Below are 27157 nucleotides of genomic sequence, written 5' to 3'. Positions count from 1 at the left end.
AACGTTTTTGTTAAATTAAGGAGACGTATAATAATTAAACAGTGTGTATAAATAATAGCAACCGCATTTTAAAACAATATATTTTTATGGCACACCAACTCTTTCCAGGTCATTGTTTGTTCATGCAAATTGTCAAAACTGGATGACAAACAATGCACTTTTTGAAAATAATGAATAACGTACAGGTCTTTAACAATTTCGATTTTTTGTTTAATTTTCGGTTTTTTTGTTTCATTTCATATACTTATTATGAATAAATTAAAGATAATGATGACCATGAAAAACCATAAAATAATATTTCACAAATACTATTTGACTATTTACGTTAGGTTTAATTCCAGATAAAACATGGACTTGCGTATTAAATTTTAGGGAACTTGTAGGGAATTAACTAATGCCTATACTAAATGAAATATATATATATATATATATATATATATATATATATATATATATATATATATATATATATATATATATATATATATATATATATATATATATATATATATGATTTTTCGAAGAACTACTTTTGTAGTTTATGACTCTAGCCTCCTTATAAGTTATAATTCAACAACTCCGAACCATCATTCTGTCATAATACCAATCTCCGGTTAATACCATGAGGTAATTGTTAAGTTTTATAACTTATTACTAGAAATTATAAACATCTATATATCTATCACGTATCCGTTTCTAACATCTATATATATGGCGTGTTTGATTCGATGGCAATGATTTTTATAAATAGCCTTCGGAGGCCCGAAAGGACTTTTATTTTTGAGATTGTTAGCTTCCAGAATTGTTATGGCTACGAACAGAAGATTTCAGGTGCAGTCGGTAATGATTTTGTGAAAATCGATCAGAAGGATGGGCATGTCACTGTGTCTACTCGCCTTCTTCCCGAAACTGTGAGACTTGCACTTGAGGAGAAGACAAGAAGAAAAGTCGTCCTTTTATATGAACTCATCCCTCCTCATAATCCAAGATCATCCTTACAGCCTTCTTCGCACCATGGTATTATGTGCATGCTTGATTGTTTCATTTTTTGACTTTAGATATTGTAAATTCTTTATTCTGAATATTTAACTACTGAACGCTGTAAATACACAAGGCCACCAACATAGATCTTTGGCTTCTACATCAAACCATGTAGCAACACACAGTAAGAGTCAAACGATGAAGATGACTATCAGATATCAAAATCAAGGGACTGTGGTTGATGCACGACCAGGTAAATTTACCAAGATGTCTTTTGGTTTCACTTGAGGCAAATTAACTTACGTTAGAAATGATTAATTATCGAAAAGTAGCTAGCCTAACTAAATTAATAGCATTATTAAGTTGTAATACTTTAATGTAAGAATGGTAATATATGTTATTACTTAATTATGATCATGATATATATATTTTTTGATAATATTGAGTCTTGAGAGAGACTATAAATCCTAAATTAATCGATGATGACAGGGATTTGCTAATACTGCTCAAATTAATAGCATTATTAAGTTGTAATACTTTAATATAAGAGGATTAGTTAACTAGAAGATTTATAAAATAATTAAATAAATATACATAAATAAATAAAAGCTAATGTTATCTTTTTCTCCGGTTCAAGTAACTTATTAATTACCAAATAACCTTTTTGGCCTAGCGGTAAATGACTTTTTCAAATGAGAGGTCATGGATTTTAGTCTCATTAGGAGAAGAGACATATGTTTTGTTTACGATTAGGAATATGATAGTTTTGGGTTTAAAAAAAAGTAAGTTATTAATTAACTTGATCATTAATTTATGGAAGTGATTCGTACACAACAGTTTTTTGTCATACACAACAATTTATGCATTATAGAGTTGTACAATACAATATTTTAAAGCATCAATTATTGTGTATGGAAAAAAATTATTGTGTACAAATCAGTTCCGTTCATTTATATATTAATCATGTGATGATACGTGCCTGACGTAGTCATAGTTAATTACTCATACATTATAATGTAGTATCACATATATAAGACTTCTATATTACTAGAGTATTGAAAATTATAAAATTGAACTTATTAGTGAAAAACTCTATCAATCATGGTAAAAAATAGTTAACAACTTAATCTTGTATACTTGTTAATTAGTTAAAACTTGACACTTTTCATTAAAAAAGTTGCATGCACGCTATTACTTGTTGAAGAAGTAAGTTTTGATTGGAATTGATGTAATTCATTGAAGGTGAAGGGCACAACGCAACAAATTCACTAAGACGATATGGTAAAATTTATCACGAGCATAATCTGACATTAACAAAGGGCAACATATCATCATACAAATGCAGTGGATGCAAAGAATTGGGAATTGGCGATAGATACATATGCAGCCATTGTTCGTATATTCTCCATCCATACTGCATGTATTATACAAGAATAACTACACACAAGTTTTTAGATGGATCCACCTTTAAATTCCATCAAACACGTTTTGATAGCAAGGATAGATATTGTGACGCATGTGGATCAGACATTGAAGGGTTCTTTTATCACTGTGAGAAAACCAGCAAAGATCTGCACCCTTGTTGTCTTAAGCTTACAGAAATTGTTGATGTTGGTGAGACCAAGTTTATGCTTCGTAGGATACTAACAAGTGAATGCTTTTACTGCTCCCCAAGGAAGAAAGATCACAAAGACAATTGTTGGTGTTATTCATTAGATAGCCAAGACATGCAGGTTCATGTGTCATGCATGAAAGATGCCCTTCAAAATTGTTTGAAAGGTGAAAGGAACAATAACATGAGCACCATTGTCGTTGTAAGGCACGGAAAACAAACAAGTGAAGGTATGAAATGGGCACAAAGGCTTCTGAAGGTTGCTATTTGTGTGCTTTCTGGGAATCCATTCCCTCTCTTGGAGGTTGCCCTTGAACTATTTGAGTAGTATGTATCCTCCTCTGAAGTTCACTTTTTGAAGAGATGTGATTGCTTTTTAGTCCTTTGAGTGAAATCAATACATTTGTGTATTATATTTTAACTATTAATACAAAGTGTTAATACAAACAAGCTTAAATCCACGTTAGTCATGGTATCATTATAACGCATCGGCACAATATAAGCGTCACAAATACCGTCATAACTCAGTTGATTAAACACCAAAACAATTGAAGAACTGCCTAAAGGACTTGTCAGTTCGTCCTCTCGAATACTTGAACCACTTACTTTGAGTTAGTGGATTTCATTGTTCCAATACGAGTAAAATTGTAGTCAAATTCGTCACAACTTACTATCAAGCATCAAGGTCAACAAAGAGTGTAGATGTAAACTTTTTGATACAATATTTCTCAACAACATAGACTTTATAAAAAAAATGGATATCAACATGGTAGACAAAAATGCCAAATTGACTACATTAAAACAAGTTAACAACACAAGCAATAAATGAGATGAAAATATTGACCAAACACATTTTGGACCTATATTTTAATGGCATCCAAAATGAATTAAGTTTTTTTTTAATTTCAATGATTAACCACATCATCATTATATTCTCCATACAATTCTATTAAAATTTTCATACGATGCATTCAAAAGACCCCATACCCGATGGGAAATCCGAAACCCTCAACCAGTTTAACCGGGGAATCCCAAAGTTGACCAAGGTTAGGGTATTTTTTCTCGGTTAATCTATTGTTAGTTTAAATATTACTCTGATAAATTTTTTATATTTGATTTTTCATATATGTATTTAAATTTGGTAAAAAATTTATTTATAATTTTTGTGCAATTTCTTAATATTTTTATGTTTTGTAAATCCTTAAACTAATGTTGGTAAAACTAAAATTTAGAGTTTTTCTATGACAAAACTACAAAAATAGTCCTCGTGGTATGCATTTTTTTCTGAGGTTTACTCCAAACGTCGCCCATTTTGGTTTCATGGTCCTTTTGAGATAGTTTGTTTGTGGAATTAGTCATTGTTAAACTTGAAAAGACTAATATACCCTTTTAATTTGTTTTTCTATTTTCTTAAACGTATTCCCTTTTATTTAAATTTTAAAAGTAAAAACAAATAAAGAAGGGTCCTAGCTCCCCCCCCCCCCCCCCCCCCCCCGTTCTTCACCTACTAAGATATTTTCAGTTCTAAAGACGAAAAAACACCTCACTTCATCATCGTCATCCCCGTTCTTCACCTACAAATCAAATTCCACACACACTTCCAGAAAATGATTTGCTACTGTTGATATCTAATTACACAATGAAAAGCTCAATTATGTGTTTCTTAGGGTCAATGTTAGTTGTCATAGAACCTCGATTAGAAGTATTTTACAGACAAATTAAGTGGTGGTGGTGGCGAGGGTTATTTTCAGTGAAATAATGATGGTTCTTGATACCTTAGGCTCTAAGCTGCTTCGGAGCTTACTAGAGAGAACTTTAACTATGGAGGAAGAAGCTCAGATTTCATTACAAAAAGAGAGGTTGAATATTAGAATCTTATTAATTTACATCTAAATCGAATGCTAGTTCATAAATCTCCGTCTAAATGGGAAAGATGAAACCATAAACCGAATAGCATAAATTATGAAGAAAAAAACATGAAAGAAGAAATTTGAGAGATACAGACCTTCGCTAGATCTGGGTTACTATCTATTCGACCTTGAACTCTGGTTTTATTTCTTTAGGCTCGTCGGAGAAAATGAAGGAGATATGGATAATGTGCTTAAGAAGTGAATATGAATGTTGATTGATTTTGATTTTGATTTTGATTTGCAGGTTCCATGACATTAATTTCCTAAGGGTTGATTTGTAGGTTTCATGAAATCAAAACCATGAAGTCGATTTTCAGGTTTCACCCTTTCAAAATGGGATGTCAAGGACAGAGTTTGGGCAGCAAAGAAAAGGGGGAAGATCGAAAAGGGTGGTTTCAAAGTAGGTTTTTTTTTTCTATGAGCTCATTACTGATATTGATTTTCTATATGAGGTTTTAATAATATACGAAACAATATGAATTTTTTTAAGGTTTGTTCTTGATTGTTTGGATAGTAAACAATTGGGGAGTTAATTGGAGAAGATGAAACATAATTTCTTGTAACACTTGCAGATTCGGGCTAGTCTATTTAGAGACAATAAGTGTCAACAATGACTTTTTTGATAGAATATTATTTAGAATAAATAATCTTAACCAAGTTATGGTATATGTCATAATGGTTCCGTACATATAAAGAATGCTGAAATTCGAGTTATAACGAAGAAGTTATGACATGTGGAAGTTTCGCGACAAAACCAACACAACGTTGTGTGACGTAAAAAGTGAGTTTGTGATAAAACACTTTTTAGTCTTCGTGATCTAAAAGAAAGTCGTAGTGTACATTAAACCGAGAGCATGCATAAAAAGAACATCCAAATCTGACTTCGTATGAGGAAGTTATGATTTTTCTAAGATTTAGCATAGCAGTGCACAACCCGAAAATTGAATTTTAGATTGACCGATTTTTAGCCGACACAAACTAAACGAGAATAAAAGATTTCTTTAATAGGAGCTCAACGATATAAAGACAGACGAAAACAGACGTTTGATGAAAAAATTATGATTTTTTAACGAATTTTAAGTGTCTAAGTCTGTTAAAATATACCTTTAAAAATAAATTTAAAATTAACCAATGGAGTCTAAATGAGAGTTGTAGATCCTGTCAATACCTACACATAAATATAAAATACATAAAAATGGAGTTCGTATGCAAAAGTTACAAATTTTAGAAGATAATTAGTTTTTAGAGTAACCAACGAGTGACATGTGGCACGATCTAAGCCATTGCTTCCTCGCCATGGTTTGGCACCAGATGAGGACACCTGGCCACGAACGTCCAACGTTCGGTAAGGGAACTCCCCGTGTTCTAACCGGACTCAGCCTATAAATAGATGCGCAAATCACCCCCAAAAACTCACACATTTCCCATTCTTTCTCTCTCAAGCACCACTCTTAGCCCCTCCTATTCCCTAGCACTTTTCGAGTGCTAAGAGGCGAGTCCTAAAGCGCCATAACGCTTCGAGAGGAATAGATTTCAGTTGGGAAGTTCTTCTCCTGCAGAGCTTGGTTCCTAGCCAAACCTCCTACTAAGTGAGTTATGTTTACCCTACTTTAAGTATAACTTATGTTTAAATTCAATATCGTTATTATGAACTTATAAACAATATATGTATTATAATATATAGTACAAAAAGTGTTATTATAATATATTTTAACTACTAGTGGTACGGGGAACCTGGTTTAAAGGGTTGCATAGGGTTGTTGGATTTTAGAAGTGCTTAAATGCCAAAATGATCTTCCCCTCCAGTGTTTTGTCTGGCCCCTGTCTGTACATAGTGGTTGAAAGATATTGTTTAATTTTATAAAAAAATATTGTTCGTAAATAGTCGCAGTAAATATTAGACTAAAATCTAGCAGTAATGATACTAGGTATCGTCGAATAAAAATAGAATTGTTAGAAGCGAAGCGCTGCCCAAGTTTGGAATCATCACTTTAACAACTGAGTGCATAGTTACTTTCATCTTACACATAGATATGAAGTATTCAATAAGTTACGTGCTATGTGTGCAAATTATCTGTGTTCCTGATATCTATGCTAGATGAACAATTTATACATGTTTACGTGATTTAAACTCTATACGTATTTTTATACTTATATATATATATATATATATATATATATATATATATATATATATATATATATATAGGGAGAGGATCAAATGAGAACACCTAAAAGGTTGAGAACGCGAGATCAGTTCTGGACCAATCATTTTATAAGGGTATATTAGTAACTTTATATAAATATTAATTAATGATTACCTAAAATCTAGGGATAATGATTTTAATTATCTAACAAAATTAATATTTCCTTTTACTTAATGAAATATATATATAAATATTTTTTTTATGATTTTTCCCAAAAATTATTTATGACCGTTTTAAAAAAATTACCTAAAAAAATTAATATTTCCTTTTATTTTAAATCTGAAAAGAAAATCTTAGAAAAAAATATTATTTTCTACAATTTCACATTTTTTTTTAGATGAATAGAAATCCAATCCCTAATCAATACACTTCCAATCATAAATGAAAACACATCAAATTACAAATAATTCAATGCATTTTTCATAAATTGAAAATAAAAAATAGTGTAAAAATTATCATTTTTTCATAAAATGAATACCTCTAATCATAAATAAATACACTCATTCACATGAATACACAACTATTCATAAATAAATACAATCATTCACACACGAATACATTGCAATTCACAAAATGAATACACTGTTATTTATAAATTAATACACATTCTATCATAAATGAATACACATGCTATTCATAAATGAATACAACCATTCACACATAACTACAATGTTATTCATAAATGAATACACATGCTATTCATAAATAAATACAACCATTCATGCACACCCTTCAAGAAATTATTACCAAAAAATTCAAAAATTAGGATTGTGTTTCTTTCTTTGCCTCTGTTCTTCAGAAAATTTTCCAATTGGTCCTCCCATTGCAACCATTCTACCTCCTCAACACTCAAGCAAAGATTAACACTCAAACAAAATCAACACTCCACGGTAAAATCAATATGTATAATTATAAAATCTTTTTGTGAGATATGGATGATCAAGAAACAAAAACCCATCGATTCACTGTAAAACATCAACACCCAAATATCCATACCTTCATCTGTTTCTATCAAAACAAACAAAGAAAACGTAATTTTCGTTGTTCTTCTTTTCATCTCTATCAATTTCTGTCAAACAACCAAACCCAAACACCCATCTAAGCCTATTTATTAAACTTCATTGATTTACAGTCAAAATAAAAAGAAAAGAAAAGAGAATCATTACCTTCTGTTTTGCATATAACTCACCGTCGGCGACTTGTTGGCGGGAGTAAAGTGTCGCCTTCGCCATCGCCTTTTGAGCCTCCGCTTGTTTCTCCTTCTCGTACAGAATTGCTTCAGTGGCCTTTTATTTTCTGTAAAGCTCCCAATTCGCCTCTTGTGCCTTTGTTTAGATCAAACCGATAGAAATTCAATTTTGTGAAACATAGGTGATTAATTGTATTCGGTTAATTTGTGTTATGTTTGTTACCTTGGTTTCATACTCAACGCTAGCTTTGCACAAGAACTCAGCCTTGAGTTTCTCCGTCTAAGTCAACGCGTTCATTATCTCAACCTCCTTCTGCAGCTCCACCTCCCGGAACGCCACCGCCTTTTTTTGACTCCACCTCTGTAACCTGTGAATCCTTGGCCCACTTTGCATTCTTCATCACGAGCTATGCATTTGCTTCAGCCACTTCAACCTCCCTCTGGTTCTCAAACACCTTCACCTCCATTTTCACCATTATCTCCTCCTTCTTCCCCCTATCCTTCCCTCTGTGTCGCTATGATCTTTGTCTCTGCATCTATCTCCGTTGCATTCTGAAGCGTCTGGCCTTGGCGAAGCTTGGATCCAATTTCACCCTAAACAACAATCAATCGTGAATCATAAACTGAGTATCTACCATTCAAAACCTAAGAAACATAAAATTACCTTCATCTTTGCTTCAGAAACATCGATCTTAGCTTGATTTGCAGCTTCCTATTGGATTTTTTGCCCTAAATACGAAAAATACTCTTGTCCAGATTCGTCGACCATCTGCTTCACATTCGCATTGTAGATCAACAATCTGAACTGATTAAGTTCCAATTGGACCTTATCGAACACTTCCTTCTTAAAATCATTCGTCCCTTTGAAAATTTCTTCCATGGTCAGTAACGCAGCGAGGACACGGGTCTCCCCTTCGATGATCCCCTTCACGAGCTCAATCACATGGTGCAATTATTTATCGTGAGAGGCGATGAGTTTGGGTATTTGCAGCGGCCGAAATGAGAGGATGCCCTAGGGTTGAGACAAACGTAGAAGCAGGGATATAGAAGGAAAGATACAAGAGAGGAGAGAGAGAGAGAGAGAGAGAGAGAGAGAGATTGTAGGAATTGCTAAAAATAGGTAAACAATCAATTACCATTTTACCCTTATGTTAGTTTTAAAGTTACACGTTAATTCCTGTAATTTTATGAATTTACATAAATGACCCATTCGATAATAGCCTTAGATTTAGTTTTTTAAATGGTTCAGATGTGTTCTCGCGATCTCAACCTTTTAGGTGTTCTCATTTGATCCTACTCCTATATATATATATATATATATATATATATATATATATATAGGGTAGCAACGGGTGATGAGAGATAGGTGATGATAAAAATGTGATAATAATTAGGTGATGATAAATAGGTGATGTGAGATGAGAGGAAATACCATAACCTTGACTGATGATGTGGCAATGTAATCATCTACCAGAGTATAGGTGGCGACCACAGACTATTCTAGATAGTCATGTAGAAATACAAGCATGCTCATAACCTGTAGGTGATGAATTACGAGTTCAGACGATGTTGTAACTATGTATTCATGCGATGATACTCTAACCCTTACTAGACATTTTTTGAGGGAGTAACCCCCGAATCAATACTGTCTATGTGACGTAGGCGATGATCCTTAGGAAAAGCCCTTAGGAACAAATATATAAGAAAATGAGATGTAAGGAGATGTGAGGTAAATACGATGTAGGAGATGACCCTTAGGATGAGTCTTTAGGGAAGTTTAAATGAAGAAAATGAGGATGGGTAATCGGGTTAATTGTTTGACATAAATTATCTAAAGAAACAAATTAACTATATTATTGTGGGTCTGTGACATCCCCAAAATCACGGCCAAAAAAGACCGATTTCATTTATGCTTTTTAAAATAATTACAGAGTAAATCCTTTTGATTTAAAAGTGTTACGGAATTTGTTGCCAACACAAAACATGATAAAATAATATTTATCAAAGCATTTCATCAAGAGATGTATTTTCATTATATAATCAAAACTTAGGATGTCATGTTCCGATACAGACCATAAAGTATAAACGATAACATTACAAGTCATTCAACAAATATATACATATACAGACTTGTAAACAAAACAACTCGATGATTCATCCATCTTACGCCCTTGCGCCACTTCCTGTAATACAAATAACACTGAGTGGGTCAGGCTTGGGAGCCTGGTGAGCATATAGGGTTTTCAACCCACAATAAATAAATTATATTTAATTTCACTAACCAATCACTATCCCAATTACCCATTCCCGTTATCCTCACTTTATCTCCCTAAAACAACATCTATCTCAAGGGACCTAATCTAGGATTTTCATCTGGACGGAGATTACTGCTAAGGGGTTTCCTCAATAATAGATATCCTAAAGGCAACCTTGAGGGGGATAGAGTACACCGGTGAACACATCGTTCACAACACCTACAGGTTATGAACCTGCTAGCGTTCCACGAGACTGTCTAGAAGGAGTTTGTGGTCTTTATCCATACTCCACTGAATACCTAGGTCAACAACAACATCGAGGCCTCTCATCTGTTTATTACACACCAACTATCTACCCATGTTCTACCCAACATAATAGTAGATAAAAATATATATTTTTTCGTACGTAGTAAAAAACATGTATATCATTTCCATTCAATACATATTCCACATAATAGATGAGGCACACACACATAACACGTATTTCATAGAAAATAAATCAGATCTACGAGATAGAAGAGAATGAATGTACATTCACACATATAACAACAACATTATACACACAACACGTATTTCGTATAAAATACTTCATAATTATGCGTTAGAAGAAAGTAACTACACACTCACTTGATTAGAAGATGATCAGATAGCACAACGGCTTGTAGAAGTAGTAATCCTCAGCGGATCTGGAAGATCTCTACAAAAATCGAACTTCTCGCGGATAGAGCTTCGTCTCGGAAATCGCACTTCTCGGGATCTTCGGGGCTTCGAAACTTGCTTCGGGGCTCGGGAATATTATCGGGGCTTCGGGGTACTTCTGGCACGCAAAACGATGCAAAACGGGAGAAAGAAGAGAGAAAAAGAGCAAAAGAACTCGGCAGCCTCGCATCCTATTTATAGGAGGCTGGAGCCTCTCGCCGTACGCCTGTACGTGGGGCGTACGCATCCGTAAACGTCATGGCGTTCGTCATCCGAAGAACTCGAGTGCGAAGGTCGTCATGCTTCGCTGTACGTTGGGCGTACCTTGGATAAACTCGGTGACTCCCCGCCGAATTTTATAATTAAATTTAAATATTAATTATTTAATATCCACACTTAGGTGAGACTACGCTCTACAACTTTCGTTTAGACTCCGTCGGCTAATTTTGATTTTATTTTTATTAATTGTTTTTAATAGGCCGGGATAGAAAATTTCTGTTATAAATTCACAACTTCTTCATCCGACGTCCGTTCTCGCCTAACTTTTCATCGCTTTGATACTAACAATGAGATCTACGATTCTCGTTTAGATTGCTTCGGCTAAAAACCGCTTGATCTGAAATCGAGTATTTCGGGTTGCATACCGCTAAGTCGAAACTTCAATAAATCATAACTTCCTCATACGAAGTCAGATTTTGGCGTTCTTTTTATGAACGCTCTCGATTTAACGAACTCTACGACTTTCGTTTAGATCATTAAGGCTAAATATCGCTCTAACGTAAATTTCACTTTTTATGTCATTCAGCGTTGTCGGTATTGTCGCGAAACTTCGACAGGTCATAACTTCTTCATTATAACTCGGATTTCGGCATTCTTTATATCTTCGGAAACCTCGTTTCAACTACTACAACATTATCTAAAGATATCAAGTTTATTTTACACTTAAACTTTGACGCTTATTTTATATTCTTAATTAATCAAACCACATAATTAAGCAATTAAGCACAAAACACATAATACTCAAATAATACACTTCTATTATTTCAAAATGGGTTACAAAGGTTAACCTAGACTATTATATCATCATTAATGACAGGCCCAGCAACACAGGCGTTACAGTTGATAGTTTATTTTATTTACTTCTTTTTATAGTTTATTCTAGAATTTTTAGATGTTTTTATTATTAATGCATTGTATATTCTTTATTTTCTTTGTTATGGATCGTATCAGGTGCTTTTTATTTTGCATAAGGTGTTTTGCAGGTATTCGGTGTTCGTTGCGGTTGCAGGTTGATTGGAGACGGGCTTAGTGGGCTCTCCAGACATTTTTGGGCTTGGCGGATCCATAAAAGAAGATTTGGGCCTTAAGAGTTAACAGCATGGATATTTTGGGCTTGTGAAGATGGGTTATAAACTTTTATTTTGGGCTTGGAGTATCCATTTTTGTAGCTAAATGATGATTGGTTGGTTTAAATCACATGCATATGGAGGGGACCAAAGGAATCTTTTGTAGTGGAAGGGTGGAGTGGAGGAATGAGGAGCCAATATCATTACAACAACACTTACGCGAGTGAAACTTCCGTTGCGCGGGTACACACGTAACTGCCCAGTTTGGGCATTTTGGTCATTTGACACACCATAACCTTGGGGGATCAGATCTAGCAGCCATCAGTTCGATTTTACACCATTAAAGACCAGGAGAAGGCGATTTTGAAGTTCAAGACTGATTTCTTTTCATCTTTCCAAGTTATTGGTAGTTTTCTTTATGCAATTAGACATCTGTGATTGTTTGTGACATCCCTATTTTCACGGCCAGAAATGACCGATTTTGTTTATGCTTTATAAAAATCAGAGTACCTCTTTTTAATAAAAATGTGCAAAAATTTTTCCCAGTGAAACATGATTAATACGTTATCAGGGCGTTTCCGAAGAAAAGTATTTTTATTCTCTTTAAAACATTTGGGATGTTAGCATCAATACAGAAACATAAGCATAAACAAAACTTACATTCATTATCACTAGTGATTTATATCTCCTTAATCGCTCAGTGTAATTTGACTTCATATCAACACCTGTGATATAAATAAACTGAGTGGGACAGGTTGGGAAACCTGGTGAGTACATAGGTTTTTAAACCCACAATAATATAATTATTATGTTTAATCATCAAACAGTTAACCCAATTACCCATCCTCATTATCTTCTTTACTCTTAAGGATCTACCCTAAGAATCAGCTATCTCTCATTCATTCATTCCTAAGGATTATTCTAAGGAATAGGTACAAAGTCCATCGTTGTTAATGACATAGCTGTCAGCACAGCTACTAGTTCTATCACTTAGGCACATCTGCCATAATTGTGACATTCTATGTGAGGCGTAGCTGCCAGTATTGTCCTTCGAGCACAACTGCTAGGGTTATCTTGTTTATTGACAATATCGTTTTTGAGAGTCCACTCGCAATACATGTCAATGGGTTTTTGGAGTACACCGGTGAACACACCGTTCATAACACCTACAAGTTGCGAGCCTGCTAGTGTTCCATTGAACTGTCTAGAATATTCTGTGGTTGTCATCCATACTCTGCTACATGACGGGGCCAACATTTGGGAACAAGGCTTCTCACATTGTCCACCTCTCACCCTTACCTCATTGTCTATATCACCTTTCAACTCATCATCCAACTCAGATTTCATCTACCTATGTTTTACCCAATATATTACGTAGATATAAATACATATACAGTTTAAATCATATATAACTTGTATAAAATCGTTCATCCAATATAGATAACAAGTATACAGATAATATGCACACATAACACGTAGTTTATACAAAATACTTCATATCTATGTGTAAGATGAAAGTGACCATTCACTCACTTGAAAAGGTGGTGATTCTGAACTCAGCAGCGCTTCGCTTCTTAATTAAAAATAATTTCCTTCGATGAAACCTAGTATTATTACCACTAGAGTTTAGTCTATTATTCGTAGAGAATAATTAATAGTGTAGCTATTATTACTATTATATAAGAGTTAAACAATACTTATATAACCCATAATAATAGCTCAAGTACTTATTATAAGTTCCTAATAACGTTACTATAATTAAATAAAAGCTATATTAAAAATAGCGTAGGCGTAGTTCACTTACAACGGGTTTTATAGAAAACCAGGATTTGCTTGGAGCAGCGTTACCGAGCCAAAAAGCTCTTCTTCTTAGAGTTGTCGAGCACTCTGGGGCTTCCGCCTCGTGCTAGGGAGGTTCCCTAGGCTTTTCGGGGGGTTTCGGGGCTAAAGAGATGTTCTAGAGAGAGAGTAAAGAGACAAAAGAATCGGAAAGGTGTGAAGAAAATGAGGGTGGGAAAGGTTCTATTTATAGGGTGAAATGTGGCTGAACTTGATGCCACATGTCACCATCTGGTGGCAAGACTTGGCGAGAAAGCAATGGTCAAGATTGTGCCATGTCACCCATTTTCGCACAACACACTTCTAACTTCTAAAATCCGTAACTTTCACATACGAGCTCTATTTTTGACGTTATTTATATCCACGCGTAGGTAAGAATAAGATATACAACTTTCATTTTGACTCTGTCAGCTAATTCTTGATCGAGCTTAAATTTAACAGTACAAAAAGATTATAATGTTAAATGTCCGCCTAACATTCATAACTTCTACATACGGACTCTGTTTTCGTCTGTCTTTTTACCGTTGAGTTCCTATTAATGAAATCTTCAATTCTCAATTAGTTTGCATAGTCCAAAAACTGCTCGATCTAAAATTCGAGTTTCGGGTTGTGCACTGTTAAGCCAAATCTTAGAAAAATCATAACTTCCTCATACGAAGTCAGATTTGGGCGTTGTTTTTTTGTATGTTCTTGGTTTAACATATACTAAAACTTTTGTTATATTTCTAAGGCTAAAAATTCCTCCATCGTAAATTCACTATTTACGTCTCTCGGTGCCATATCGGTTATGCCGTAAAACTTCGACGGACCATAACTTCTTCGTTATAACTCGGATTTCAGCGTTCTTTATATGTAAGGAAAACTTGAGACGTATTCTAAAATTTGGTTAAGATTATTTATTCTAAATAATCTTTTGTCAAAAAGTCATTTTCGACCCCTATTATCTGTAAATTCACTAGCCCAGATCTACTGTTATTCTATAGCCATGAGTGGATAAACTCTCTATTTTGGTAGATCTTGGCTAAACCTTTGAATGTTGGTGGGTTTTTGAAGGGTTTATGCTTATTTATCATTTATCTTATGTCTATGATTCTAGTTCATATTTCCTATGCTTGTTTAATGCTTTGATCATGACCTTGGTACTTTAATAAGCAATTGTTGGTTTACTTCTTTGGTTTGGTGTTAAATCATTGAATTTTACTTAGAATAAGGGCTCTATGATGATAAAAAAATCATCTCTTGCTTATGAATCATAAGTCCTTTATGGATGTGTAAGCATTCACATCCTTTACGAATTGGGAATTTCTTCATTCTTAAGGCTAATCAACTTCTTGGATTCAATTGCTTCAATTGGATCGTTGATTTTGATTAAGAAGGTATGTTGTAGGCTTCCCCAACCTCTATACTACCTATGAGAAATCTTGGCATATCATGCTTCATGATTGCTACAACTAATTTGCGATGAATGATAAGCTTCATATTAAATCCTAATGAGAAACACACAAATGTTCATTGTGTTAAATTTCCTTGGTTTACCAATTCTCTCAAATACTTGATCATCTCATCATCTTGCTTAATTGCAAGTTTTTTTTAGTTATTCAAGTCTTTTAGTTTTCAAGCAATCATAACACCCCCTTTTAGTTTAATTGTAGTTAGTTTATTTACAATAGTTCTTTTTAATTGCATTGGTGATTGAATACATCCATTTCCCCTGGGATTGATACCCCTTCTTACAATTATATTACGTTTTATATGCAAAAAAAGAGTGTCATTTTCTTGATGGACTTGACTTCCTACCAAGTTTTGGCGTCGTTGCCGGGGAAATTGGTTATTGTTATTTGATTGTTTATGCCTAGGTCTACAAGAACCGGTGAACTACTCTAGAATCTGGAATTTGAAAAATAAGCAAAAAGGTTGAAAAAGTTAGCAAAACAAGCAAAGCAACAACAACTTGCTCAATCTTCTTCATTATCTCCACTAATCAACATAGAAGATCAATTTCATACTTCAAGTGATATCGACACCGAACCGAATTATCTAATTGTTTGTCAATCCTTTAAAGACATTCCATTTGAAAACTACATAGCCATGAATCACACTCCACCTCACAATCCCAACCCAAACCCAAATAATCAAGATGCCAATACCCCACCCCAACAACCAAGACAACAACAAGAACCTCTCATTGATATGCCACCTTGAAATCAAGCCCCTCCTCAAAACCAACCCAATTATCAAACCCCACAACCACACAACTAACAATTCCACAAAAATAACCAACCTCAAACCAATGCTTTTCAAGTTCAACAACAAGTACATTACCCAAATCAACCCAATTACCAACACCCTCCAATGTACCAAAACCCAATGTACCCACAACAACAACAACAACCTCCTAACAACTAATACCCTAACTACCAACCTTATCCACCACCAATCTATAATCCCCAATAATACCCATATCCAACTCAACAACAACCACCTAATTACATGAAACAATATCCCAATAACCCCAATCCACCCAACCCCCCTCAAGAGTTGACACTTCGAAAAATGACGGAAACAGATGTTACTCACACACCTCTTAGTATTGTTTATCCTACAAACCGCCAAGGGATTGAATTGAATTGAAGTTTACATCAACTTACCAAGGTCCATGGTTTTGATTAAGAAGATCCTCAAAAGCATTTGAAGTCCTTTCATATGATATGTGTTAGCATGTAGCCGAAACATGTGACATTGGATGATTTCAAGCTAACCGTCTTCCCGCTTACCTTGGAAGATAAAGCTAGAGAATAGTTATTCAACCTACCACTGGGATCTATTCACACATGGGAAGAGTTACTCAAAGCCTTCAATATCAAGTTCTATCCCACCTCCTGAATATCAAGTCAAAGAAGTGACATTTTGGGGATTCGTCAAGGGGAGAATGAGATTTTTCATGATATTTGGGAGCGATTCAACAATTTGTGTACAAGTTTCCCTCAACACAACATACCCGAACAACTACTTCTTCAACAATTTTATGAGGGTATGACTGAAAAAGATCGGTGGATGATTGATGCTTCAAGTGGTGGTGACATCTTCAACAAGACACCTCAAGAGATAAGATCACTTTTTGGAACCATTTCTCAAAATCAAAGGAACTTTGGGACTCACAGTGAAATGAAGAGAAATTCTCCACAAGTGGTCAGTGAAGTTAGCAACACCCAACACTTGGAATCAAAGCTCTTAGATTGGACTAATATGCTAAGTCAAATTGTGGTGGGAAGTGGTCAACAATTGATGGTGTGTTGCATTTGTGCAATGATGGGACATTATACGGATAAGTGTCCCTCAATTGGTGGTGAATGGAAGGATGTTAATGCAATGGGAGGATATCAAGGTCAACCAAGACCCATGGGCTTCCAAAATAAATACAACCAAAATTGAAGGAATAACACAACCAACCCATACCCACCACATGTCATGATGTGACCCCAAATTTCTCAATACCCATCACAAAAACCTCCATATCCTGAAAAATCTCATCGCACTCCAAATTACCAACAACCTCCATAACAAGCCCAATCAAGTGGTAACCATTAAATGAGCCTTCAAGAACTCGTTATTTCTCTTGCTCAAAGGCAAAGCTAATTTCAACAAGCGACCAAGAACACCTTCTCCAACATTCAAGCACAAATTGGAGACTTGGCCACCGCTCTCAACAAGATGGAACAAATGGGCAAACTTGCATCTCAAACTGAGAAGAACCCTAATGTGAGTGCAATAACTTTGAGAAGTGGCAAAACACTTGGATAAACCAACCCTAAAAGAGTTTCAAAAGAAGAAGAAGATGAAGTCATCATTGTTGAACCTTCAAAAGTAGTACCTCCAAAGGAACCGGTTGTGCCAAACATTGATCAACCCGACTCTTCTAACAAGAACATCAAACCATTGTTCATACCACCACCTTTCCATCCCGGTTGGCTCCCTCAAAGAAAAAAGAGGAAGAAAGGAGTTTCTTGAGACTTTCCGCAAGGTCCATATCAACATTCCACTATTAGATGCCATAAAGCAAATACCGCGCTATGCCAAGTTTCTTAAAGATTTGTGAACTAATAAGAGGAAATTTAAGGTGAATGAAAAGATTTAAGTCAATGCAAGTGTGTCTACGGTCATCTAAAAGAAGTTACCACCCAAATGCAAGGACCTAGGAATGTTTGCTATTCCTTGCACTATTGGTGATTTGCATGTTGAAAGTGCAATGCTAGGTCTTGGAGCCTCAATAAATGTGATGCCATACTCGGTTTTTCAATCTCTCAATGTTGGACCTTTGGAAGAAACTGGCATGATAATTCAATTAGCGGACAAGTGAAGTGTATTTCCAAGGGGCGTGTTGGAAGATGTACTATTGCAAGTCAATCAACTAGTATTTCGCACGGACTATATGTCATTGACCTTGAAGAGAAGACCCCTTCCAATTCTTCCATGATCCTTCTTGGAAGACCTTTCATGAATACCGCTCAGACAATAATCGATGTCCATAATGGAAAGATCACCATTGAGTTCGATGGTGAGACCATTCACTTCAACATCTTTGAAGCAATGAGGTACCCTAGCAATATTTCTCCATTGTATCGGGTCGATGTGATTGAACCAATCACCCAAAAACTATTCGAGTTATCACATGGAGAGATTTTGAAGATGGTGCTTAACTTGAGTCTTGATTGTGAAAGTTTGAAGAAAATATTGGATGTGTACATATTCGACTCTGAAGTTGAAGAGATTGTGAAGACTTTAGAAGTTAACAATTTCAAAAAGAAGGATGTTTCTCACGTTTCCTTATCTCATTCTCCAAAAAAGATGCCACCTTCCATAATCCACCCACCCACACTTGAAGTGAAAGTCTTACCTAGCAATTTGAAATATGCTTATCTACGTCAAGATGAAACTCTACCGGTGATCATATCTTCTCAATTGATAGACTTTGAAGAAAACCAATTGATTGAAGTCCTGAAAGAGCATAAAGAGACCATGGGGTGGACAATAGCGGACATTAAGTGGATAAGCCCTAATGTATGCACTCACAAGATACTCATGGAAGATGATTGTAAGCCTAGGAGGAAAGCTCAAAGACGATTAAATCCTCCCATTATGGAAGTTGTCAAGAAAGAGATTTTCAAACTCCTTGATGCAGAGATGATTTACCCAATTTCCGACTCAAAATGGGTTAGTCCGGTTCAAGTGGTTCCCAAGAAAACGGGAATCCCGGTTGTTGAGAATAACAAAGGAGTAATGGTACCCACTCGAGTTCAAAATGGATGGAGGTTGTTCATTGATTATAGAAAGTTAAATTCAAGCACAAGAAAAGATCACTTTCCTCTTCCTTTCATCGACCAAATTCTCGAGCGATTGGCGGGCAAGTCACATTATAGTTGCCTCGATGGATACTCGGGTTTTCATCAAATACCCGTTTCTCCTGAAGATCAAGACAAGACGACATTTACATGACCTTTTGGCATGTTTTCCTACAAGTGGATGCCATTTGGATTATGCAATGCCCCCGCCACATTCCAATGATGCATGGTGAGCATCTTTTCAGAGTATGTAGAAAATATAACTGAAGGGTTCATGGATGACTTCACCATATATGGAAATTCATTTGGTGAATTCTTAGATAACCTTAATAAGATTTTGAAAAGGTGCATTGAGAAGAAGTTGATGTTAAACTTTGAGAAGTGTCACTTCATGGTCAATCAAGGAATCATCTTGGGACACATCGTCTCCAAAGAGGGAATTGAAGTTGATAAAGCCAAAATTGATGTCATACAAACCCTTCCTTACCCACCATGTGTTAGAGAAGTAAGATCTTTCTTGGGCCATGCGGGATTCTATAAAAGATTTATCAAAGATTTCTCTAAGATTACGCAACCGATGTACCTCCTTCTCCAAAAAGATGTTGATTTTGACTTCAATGTTACATGCCAAGAAGCCTTTGCCAAACTCAAAGACTTGCTCACCTCCGCTCCAATAATCCAACCTCCAAATTAAGAGCTTCTGTTTGAAATAATGTGTGATGCAAACAATTTTGCAATGGGGGCGGTCTTAGGTCAAAAGGAGGGCAAAGCATCACATTTCATTTACTATGCCTCAAAAACCTTGGATAATGCGCAAGCCAATTAGTCAACCACTGAAAAGGAACTTCTAGCCATTGTATTCGCCTTAGAGAAATTTCGACAATACCATCTCGGGACAAAAGTGATTGTGTACTCCGACCATGCCGCATTGAAGTATCTCATAACCAAGAAAGATGCCAAGCCACGGTTGATTCGGTGGATTCTTCTTTTACAAGAATTCGATCTTGAAATAAAGGAAAAAAGTGGTGCCAAAAACCTAGTTGCAGACCACTTAAGTTGAATATTGGTGACTGCTCATCTTCTATCTTTGATGAATTCCCGGATGAATACTTCTTCCATATTTCAAACACCATTCCATGGTATGCGGATATTGTGAATTACTTTGTTACTAAAGAAATTCCTCACACGTTTATAAAGTACCAAAAAGCCAAATTGAAGAGTGATTCAAAATACTACGTGTGGGATGACCCTTATCTTTGGAAACATTGTTCAGATCAACTAATAAGAAGGTGTCTTCATCAAAACGAGGTTGAGTCAATTTTGAAGTTTTGCCATGAGTATGCATGCAGAGGAAATTTTGGTCAAAACAAAACCATGCGAAAGTGCTCGAATGTGGACTCTATTGGCCAACAATTTCAAGAGATACCTATATATTTTGCAAGACTTGTGATAGATGTCAAAGAACGGGAACCGTATCCATGAGGCATGAAATGATTGAAAGCTCTATCCTCATTTGTGAGATCTTTGATGTATGGGGAATCAACTTCATGGGCCCATTCCCCGTTTCTTTCCGTTATACTTATATACTCTTGGTGGTTGATTACATCTCAAAGTGGGTGGAAGCAACGGCTACAAGGCATGATGATTTCAAAACCGTAATTGACTTCTTGAAGTCAAATATTTTTGCAAGATATGGTTTACCACGAGCCTTGGTGAGTGATAGGGGTACTCATTTTTTGCAACAAAATAATGGAATCCATGATGAAAAGATATGGTGTCACACACCGGATATTAACCGCCTACCATCCACAAACGAATGCCCAAGCCGAAGTGTCAAATAGAGAAGTCAAGCAAATTCTTGAAAAGACAGTTAACACTACACGAAAAGATTGGAGCTTGAAGTTAGAAGATGCATTGTGGGTGTATGGGACCGCCTACAAAACTCTAATTAGTATGTCTCCATTCCACCTCGTCTATGGAAAGTCTTATCATTTACCGGTGGAATTGGAACACAATGCATATTGGGTGGTTAAAAAGTGTAATTTCAATCTTGAAGAAACCGGAAAGGACCGAAATATGCAACTTCAAGAAATCGAGGAGTTGAGGAACGAGTCTTACGAAAATGCAAGCATCTACAAAGATAAGACAAAAGTGTTTCATGACAACCACATCACTCGTAAGCATTTTATTCCGGGCAAAAAAGTTCTTCTTTATCATTCACGCTTAAAGCTATTCCCGGGAAAGTTGCAAACTCGACGGCACATACCTTTTATTGTTATAAAAGTGTTTGATCATGGTGCATTTGAAATTAAGAGTTTGGATACAAATCAAATATTCAAAGTGAATGGGCATCACTTGAAACCATTTTATGAAGTCTTTGACACGGGAGAATTTGATAACTTAACATTGGAAACCCCAAACTAAGCTTCTGAATTTCGAAGTATCTCTGTGCCTTGTAAATCCACCATGAACATCCTCCCCGCTGAAAACTGGGGCCTACAATTTTCGACAATCGAGTACCGGGTCCTGCCTCCCAAGCCTCTTTTTGGAATGCCTGGAAACGTTAGACCGTATACTCTTATCAGAATCACTGGAACCTTCTTCCTCATCCCCCTCTTCATCCTCTGAACTGGAAGACGGACTATAGTTAGTCTTTCTTTCCTTCTTTCGTGGTTTCTTGATTGCCTGAGTTAGATCCGAAACCGCCTTGGTGAGTTCTTGTATTTGTACTGCCACCTCTACCCGATGCGCTTCAGTTGAATCAAGCACCTGGTTGACGGTCTTTTCCAGTGCCGCCATTCGTTCGGCATTAGTGTCTTTCCTTTCAAGCTTTTCCGTCATTAGGACCTGTGAAGTCTCTGATACCAAATATTAGGAACTTTGGTCAATACCCTAGTTCCCTACCTGCAATTCAAGCTACAGGGAAACTCCAAGAAAAAACCTAACGGTATTTTTATTAATGCATAAAAAACTAAACAAACTATGGACCACCTTAAATAGCATCCTGCTAATTGACAGCAACAAAAACTAAATAGATAACTATTATCTTATACTTATCCAAACTAATCCTATTTAGATATTTCCTAAACTACCCCATATCATTATCCAAACCAATTCCCTACCTAATCCTCCTGCGATAGACCTTACCAAACCGTTGGGTCATAACAGACTTCTCAAAAATACCTTCATGCCAGAACATACAAGATACTTGATTCAGTTTGAGTGTGTGTTTAGCATGGGACAACAACTTCTAGCAGTTTGAATGGCTTCTTTTGAGATTTCGATTTTGTAGAGATTAAGTTCCTCCAACATTGGAAATGTTTTTAATGCTTGGGTCCAATTCCAATGTTTAGTACGATAATAACTTACAAATACATAAAACAAACCCATATAGCTTTTCAAATCGTGAAGATCAAAGTCACTACTGCAGTCAAGACAGGACGCAGTAGTAGTCTACCAATTATTAAAAAATCAATCTAATGTACTCCAAGATCCAAGAATATATATAAGGGATAATGACTTGAAAGGGTAACGAACTTTTGATTTTTTCACATTTAGTCACTAAATTTTTTTTCGTTATCTATTTGCCATTGAACTATTGAAACTGTTTACATTTTACCCTTATGACCGGTTGTTACCGGTCATAAGGGTAAAATGTCAACAGTTTCAATAGTTTAGTGGCAAATATATAACGAAAAAAAGTTTAGTGACTAAATATGAATAAAATCGAAAGTTCATTTCCCTCTAAAAAGTTCAATGGCTAAATGTGAACAAACTTCCTATTGTATTATGTTTTAGCAAATTATTTATTTTTGTTTAATTGTAGCAACGTTTGTTGATGAAGAAATCTATGAAATAAAAAAACAAAATGTAACATCCGGATTTCCAGGTATCATAATTTAAGGATTTTTCTTTTGAGTTAAGAAGAGAGACTCGACGAGTTGACGCCTCAACTCGTCGAGTAAGGTCGCGACTGATGACTCGGATTAATGAATGGAATCGACGAGTCAGTGAGGCGACTCGACGAGTCCGCACTGTTAGCAGAAACCCTAAATCTTTGGGCCCGAGCCATACTTAAAGGCACTTATGGCCTTCAACTGTGACTACCTTTCCCATAAGTGAGAACCCTAGCGAGCTTGAGTGTGTAGAGTGAGAGGAAGAGCTATCTTGAGCTTTTTGGTGTGATTTTGCAAGAAAGGAGAAGAGTTCCAATAAGAGGGACCAAGGAAGGTTATTGTTCTGAGTTATTCAAGCAAGGAGCTTCATTCTGAGGTACAAAAATGAACCCCTTTCCTTCCTTATTGTGTAGATTCCATTTTGGGGTTAGGGCTTGAATCACTTCATCTTTGGGGTTTTGAATGCCTCAAACCCCTCTTGCAAGTTTGTGTTATAGATCTGGACCCTTCTGGTCCAGAGAGCCGAGAATATGAAGCTTTAGTAGAGTAAACCTTGGGGTTTGAAGTTAGGAATCTGGACCCTTCATGGTCCAGAGAGCCGAGAATGTGAAGCTTTAGTAGAGTAAACCTTGAGGTTTGAAGTTAGGAAGCATTTATGGGATTTTTATGGTATATATAGTTACTTTCATCTTACACATAGATATGAAGTATTTTATTTAAATTACATGATATGTGTGCATATTATTTGAATACTTGTTGTCTATGCTGGGTGGACTATTTTATACATGTTTTAAAAGATTTAAACGGTATATTTATTTTATATCTACAAATATGTTATAGATGAAACATGGGTAGATGAAATAGTTGGTGTGTAATGAAATAAAATGATGAGAGATAGGTGATGATAGAAAGGTGATGATAATTAGGTAAATAGATGATGATGAATAGGTAATGTAGGATGAAAGGAGATACCATAACCTTAACCAACAATGTGGCGATGTAGTCATCTACTAGAGTATAGATGGCGACCACGGACTATTCTAGACAACCCAATGGAAACACCAGCAGACCCATAACCTGTAGGTGATGAATTACGAGTTCAGGCGATGTTGTAACTACGTATTCATGCGATGATACTTGAACCCCTTACTATGAATTACGAGTTCAGACGATGTTGTAACTACGTATTCATGGGATGTCACAAATTCCGCATGTCAAACCAATGGTCATAATTCACATCAGTGAGAATGATTCATTTTTTTTGTAAAACCAAAATCAGATTGGAAATTTTGATTTTTTATTTTGGAAAATGTCAAACCACTGGTTTTTTATTTCGGTTTCGGTTTCTTGTTTTTTTTTTTAAATATATTTTCAGGGTTTTGTTTTTTTATTTCATAGATTTCTTCATCAATAAATTTTACTATAATTTAACAAAAATAAATAATTTGCTAAAACATAATACAAGAGGAAGTTTGTTCACATTTAGTCATTGAACTTTTTAGAGGGAAACGAACTTTCGATTCTGTTCATATTTAGTCACTAAACTTTTTTTCGTTATCTATTTGCCACTAAACTATTGAAACTGTTCACATTTTACCCTTATGACCGGTAACAGCCGGTCATAAGGGTAAAATGTAAACAGTTTCAATAGTTCAATAGCAAATAGATAACGAAAAAAAGTTTAGTGACTAAATGTGAAAAAAATCAATAGTTCGTTATCCTTTCAAGTCATTATCCCTGTATATAACGATGAATAGAGAGCATTATCAACAATCCATAGAGGTCGAATTGGAAAAAAAAAAAAAAAAAGTCTTAAAAAAGCTCGAGATACTAAATTTCGAAAAGACGATCAAAATGTTAACCTTAATTTGGAGAAAGATAGAAGGCATGACTTATCACCGTATTCTGACAACTATTTCAGCTTCCAATATTTTTTAGATATATAGTCCACATTAAATTTTACAAAAACTTTGACTAAAGTGAAAAGAAAGGAGAAAGAAGGAGAACTGCACAGTCGTCCACTAACAGGAGAAGTAGAAAGAATGTCGTGGTCGTACGTGCACACTCGGCGGTAGCAACCGTCAAACGACCGGCGAAGTAACAGGAGAAAGAAAAAGCAAACGAGAACGGTCCACCGAGCGGAAGAAGCTGAGCGTCGGCAGTGGTTGTCCCTGACTGCCCAACCCTATCTCAAAAAATCAAATATCCAATTTCAATTTTTATTTATGCCGATTATATACACTTTGAATTTGAGTACAACAATTAAAATCACAAACTGCAATATGTGACTGGAGAAAAAACCAGGTTTGATGTGAGACAAGGTTAAAATAGAACGACTAATTTAAAGAAAAAGATGAATTATTTACACAAATTCGTCCTTTCCCACTTGTCTTTTCTAATTTTCCAAACGATCACTTTCAAATCTGTGTAAATTCTATATTATTGCATTTGTTATCTATAAGATAACTTGAAGCTTTTCTTTAAAGTTAAAAACATGAAACAAAAAGTCGTGAAGGTAACAATCATAATGAACAAAAATCAATCTCAATTGTTATATAATCCCTGTGAATTCTTTATTTAAAATACTGTTTCATTGATGATATTAATTATGAAATACCTGCAAAACGTTCTAATGTCCAATAATACCATAACTCAGAGATGAGAGAGAACGATAAACTGTTATTTGAATTGTTGATGGAGTTGTGTGCAGTAGACATAGAATAGATGTATCTGCAAAGGGTACCTTTGTCAATATAAATGAAAAGAGTACCTTTGTCAATATAAAAGGGGTTAGATCTTGTTCCACATTTTTGGATGAGACTAAAAATTTAGAAAAATTAAATATCTTTTTACTTTTATTTCTACAAATTCTTCTATCTAATTAAATGATTACATGTGTTATTTTAGTATATTTATATATTATTAAATGAGCATTAAATGTGACACATGATACATGCGTTATTTTAGTATATTTATATATCATTAAATGAGCATTAAATGTGACATATGTTATCATTTAATTTGGTAGAAAGATTTGTAGGAACAAAATGTAGGAGGATATTTAATTTCTTAAACTTTATCAATTAGCTAGTCTCATTGACCTAGTCAATATCGTATTTTAGTTCTGTTCCATTTATACCAAACACCTTTTGGAAAAACTTGTTCAAGTTTTGTTCTGTGTTCTATTACACCACCAATGACCAAACACTACCTAAAAGCTTTTAAAAGCTCACACCCAAATACAACAATTGTGAAATACGAATAACTTAATGATGAATTTTTCAAAAATGAGAAAAAAGAGTAAATGTGATAGTTTATTTAAGTGCGACCCTATTTTAGTTTTTTTTTTTTTCCAATTATTTTTTATTTACTTATAAATATATTGTTCTTTTAAGGATTGAACATATGACACATAGTTATGCCTTCTTATAAATATATAGAAGTATGGGTTGCATGTAGTTCAAAAACAAGTTGTTTACCTAATCACCTATGGAGAGTTTTTGCCCATATATATCCTGGAAAATAGGGGTAGCAGCAGTGTTTACACAGTTTTTTGTGATGAATTGATTAAAAAACAAATTATGTACAATCATAAGAGCGACTACATCCAAATATTGTCATTAGTTTTTGTTGAGCCCCAGAGTTTTTACATAATCACCGTTGTGTCGCATTCCAGACTTGAGCCCATAACTTCTTAGATGGGGAGGGTGCATCTCACCCAAGTAAAGATGTTCTAATGGCCATAAAACAAATTTAAAAAAAAAAAAAAAAAAAAATCTAATGATCTTTAGACCCTCTAATCATAAAGATTAATCTCGCTTCACATTTGAGCTTGAGTGTATTCTTTAGGAATCAGAGAAGGCCACTGAAACATCTTGCTAAAA

At 35.1% G+C, this 27157-nt stretch overlaps 3 protein-coding genes and 1 pseudogene across 3 annotated transcripts; 3 read left to right on the top strand and 1 right to left on the bottom strand.

Annotated features, from left to right (window-relative positions):
- The first annotated feature begins 523 nt into the window (after nt 1-523).
- Nucleotides 524-3043, top strand: LOC145014346 (uncharacterized). The gene is made up of 4 exons (XM_078972729.1): nt 524-627; nt 752-1017; nt 1115-1234; nt 2224-3043. The coding sequence occupies exons 1-4, from the start codon at nt 623-625 to the stop codon at nt 2919-2921; spliced, it is 1089 nt and encodes a 362-aa protein (XP_078828855.1). The 5' UTR covers nt 524-622; the 3' UTR covers nt 2922-3043.
- A 4422-nt stretch (nt 3044-7465) lies between these two features.
- Nucleotides 7466-16499, bottom strand: LOC145016507 (flotillin-like protein 4; annotated as a pseudogene).
- A 2033-nt stretch (nt 16500-18532) lies between these two features.
- On the top strand, nt 18533-19531 carry LOC145016506 (uncharacterized). Its single transcript, XM_078974802.1, has one exon. It carries the CDS (start codon nt 18533-18535, stop codon nt 19529-19531), a length of 999 nt encoding a protein of 332 aa, XP_078830928.1.
- A 1595-nt stretch (nt 19532-21126) lies between these two features.
- On the top strand, nt 21127-21801 carry LOC145016505 (uncharacterized). The gene has a single exon (XM_078974801.1). The coding sequence runs from the start codon at nt 21127-21129 to the stop codon at nt 21799-21801; it is 675 nt and encodes a 224-aa protein (XP_078830927.1).
- Nucleotides 21802-27157: the final 5356 nt, after the last annotated feature.

Source organism: Lactuca saligna, chromosome 9, assembly GCF_052625555.1.
Source record: "Lactuca saligna cultivar CGN05327 chromosome 9, ASM5262555v1, whole genome shotgun sequence".
In the NCBI taxonomy this organism is placed as follows: Eukaryota; Viridiplantae; Streptophyta; class Magnoliopsida; order Asterales; family Asteraceae; genus Lactuca; species Lactuca saligna.
The sequence above is the reverse complement of the archived record's forward strand: the minus strand, read 5'-3'. Positions and strand labels throughout refer to the sequence as shown.

Excerpts from the sequence above, each read along its gene's own strand:
- LOC145014346 (XM_078972729.1), top strand. Across the intron at positions 1,018-1,114 it reads ACAGCCTTCTTCGCACCATG|GCCACCAACATAGATCTTTG; the intron begins GTATTATGTGCA and ends TAAATACACAAG. Across the intron at positions 1,235-2,223 it reads TGTGGTTGATGCACGACCAG|GTGAAGGGCACAACGCAACA; the intron begins GTAAATTTACCA and ends AATTCATTGAAG.
- LOC145016506 (XM_078974802.1), top strand. The coding sequence starts at position 18,533 with ATGAATACCGCTCAGACAATAATCGATGTCCATAATGGAAAGATCACC.
- LOC145016505 (XM_078974801.1), top strand. The coding sequence starts at position 21,127 with ATGGAATCCATGATGAAAAGATATGGTGTCACACACCGGATATTAACC.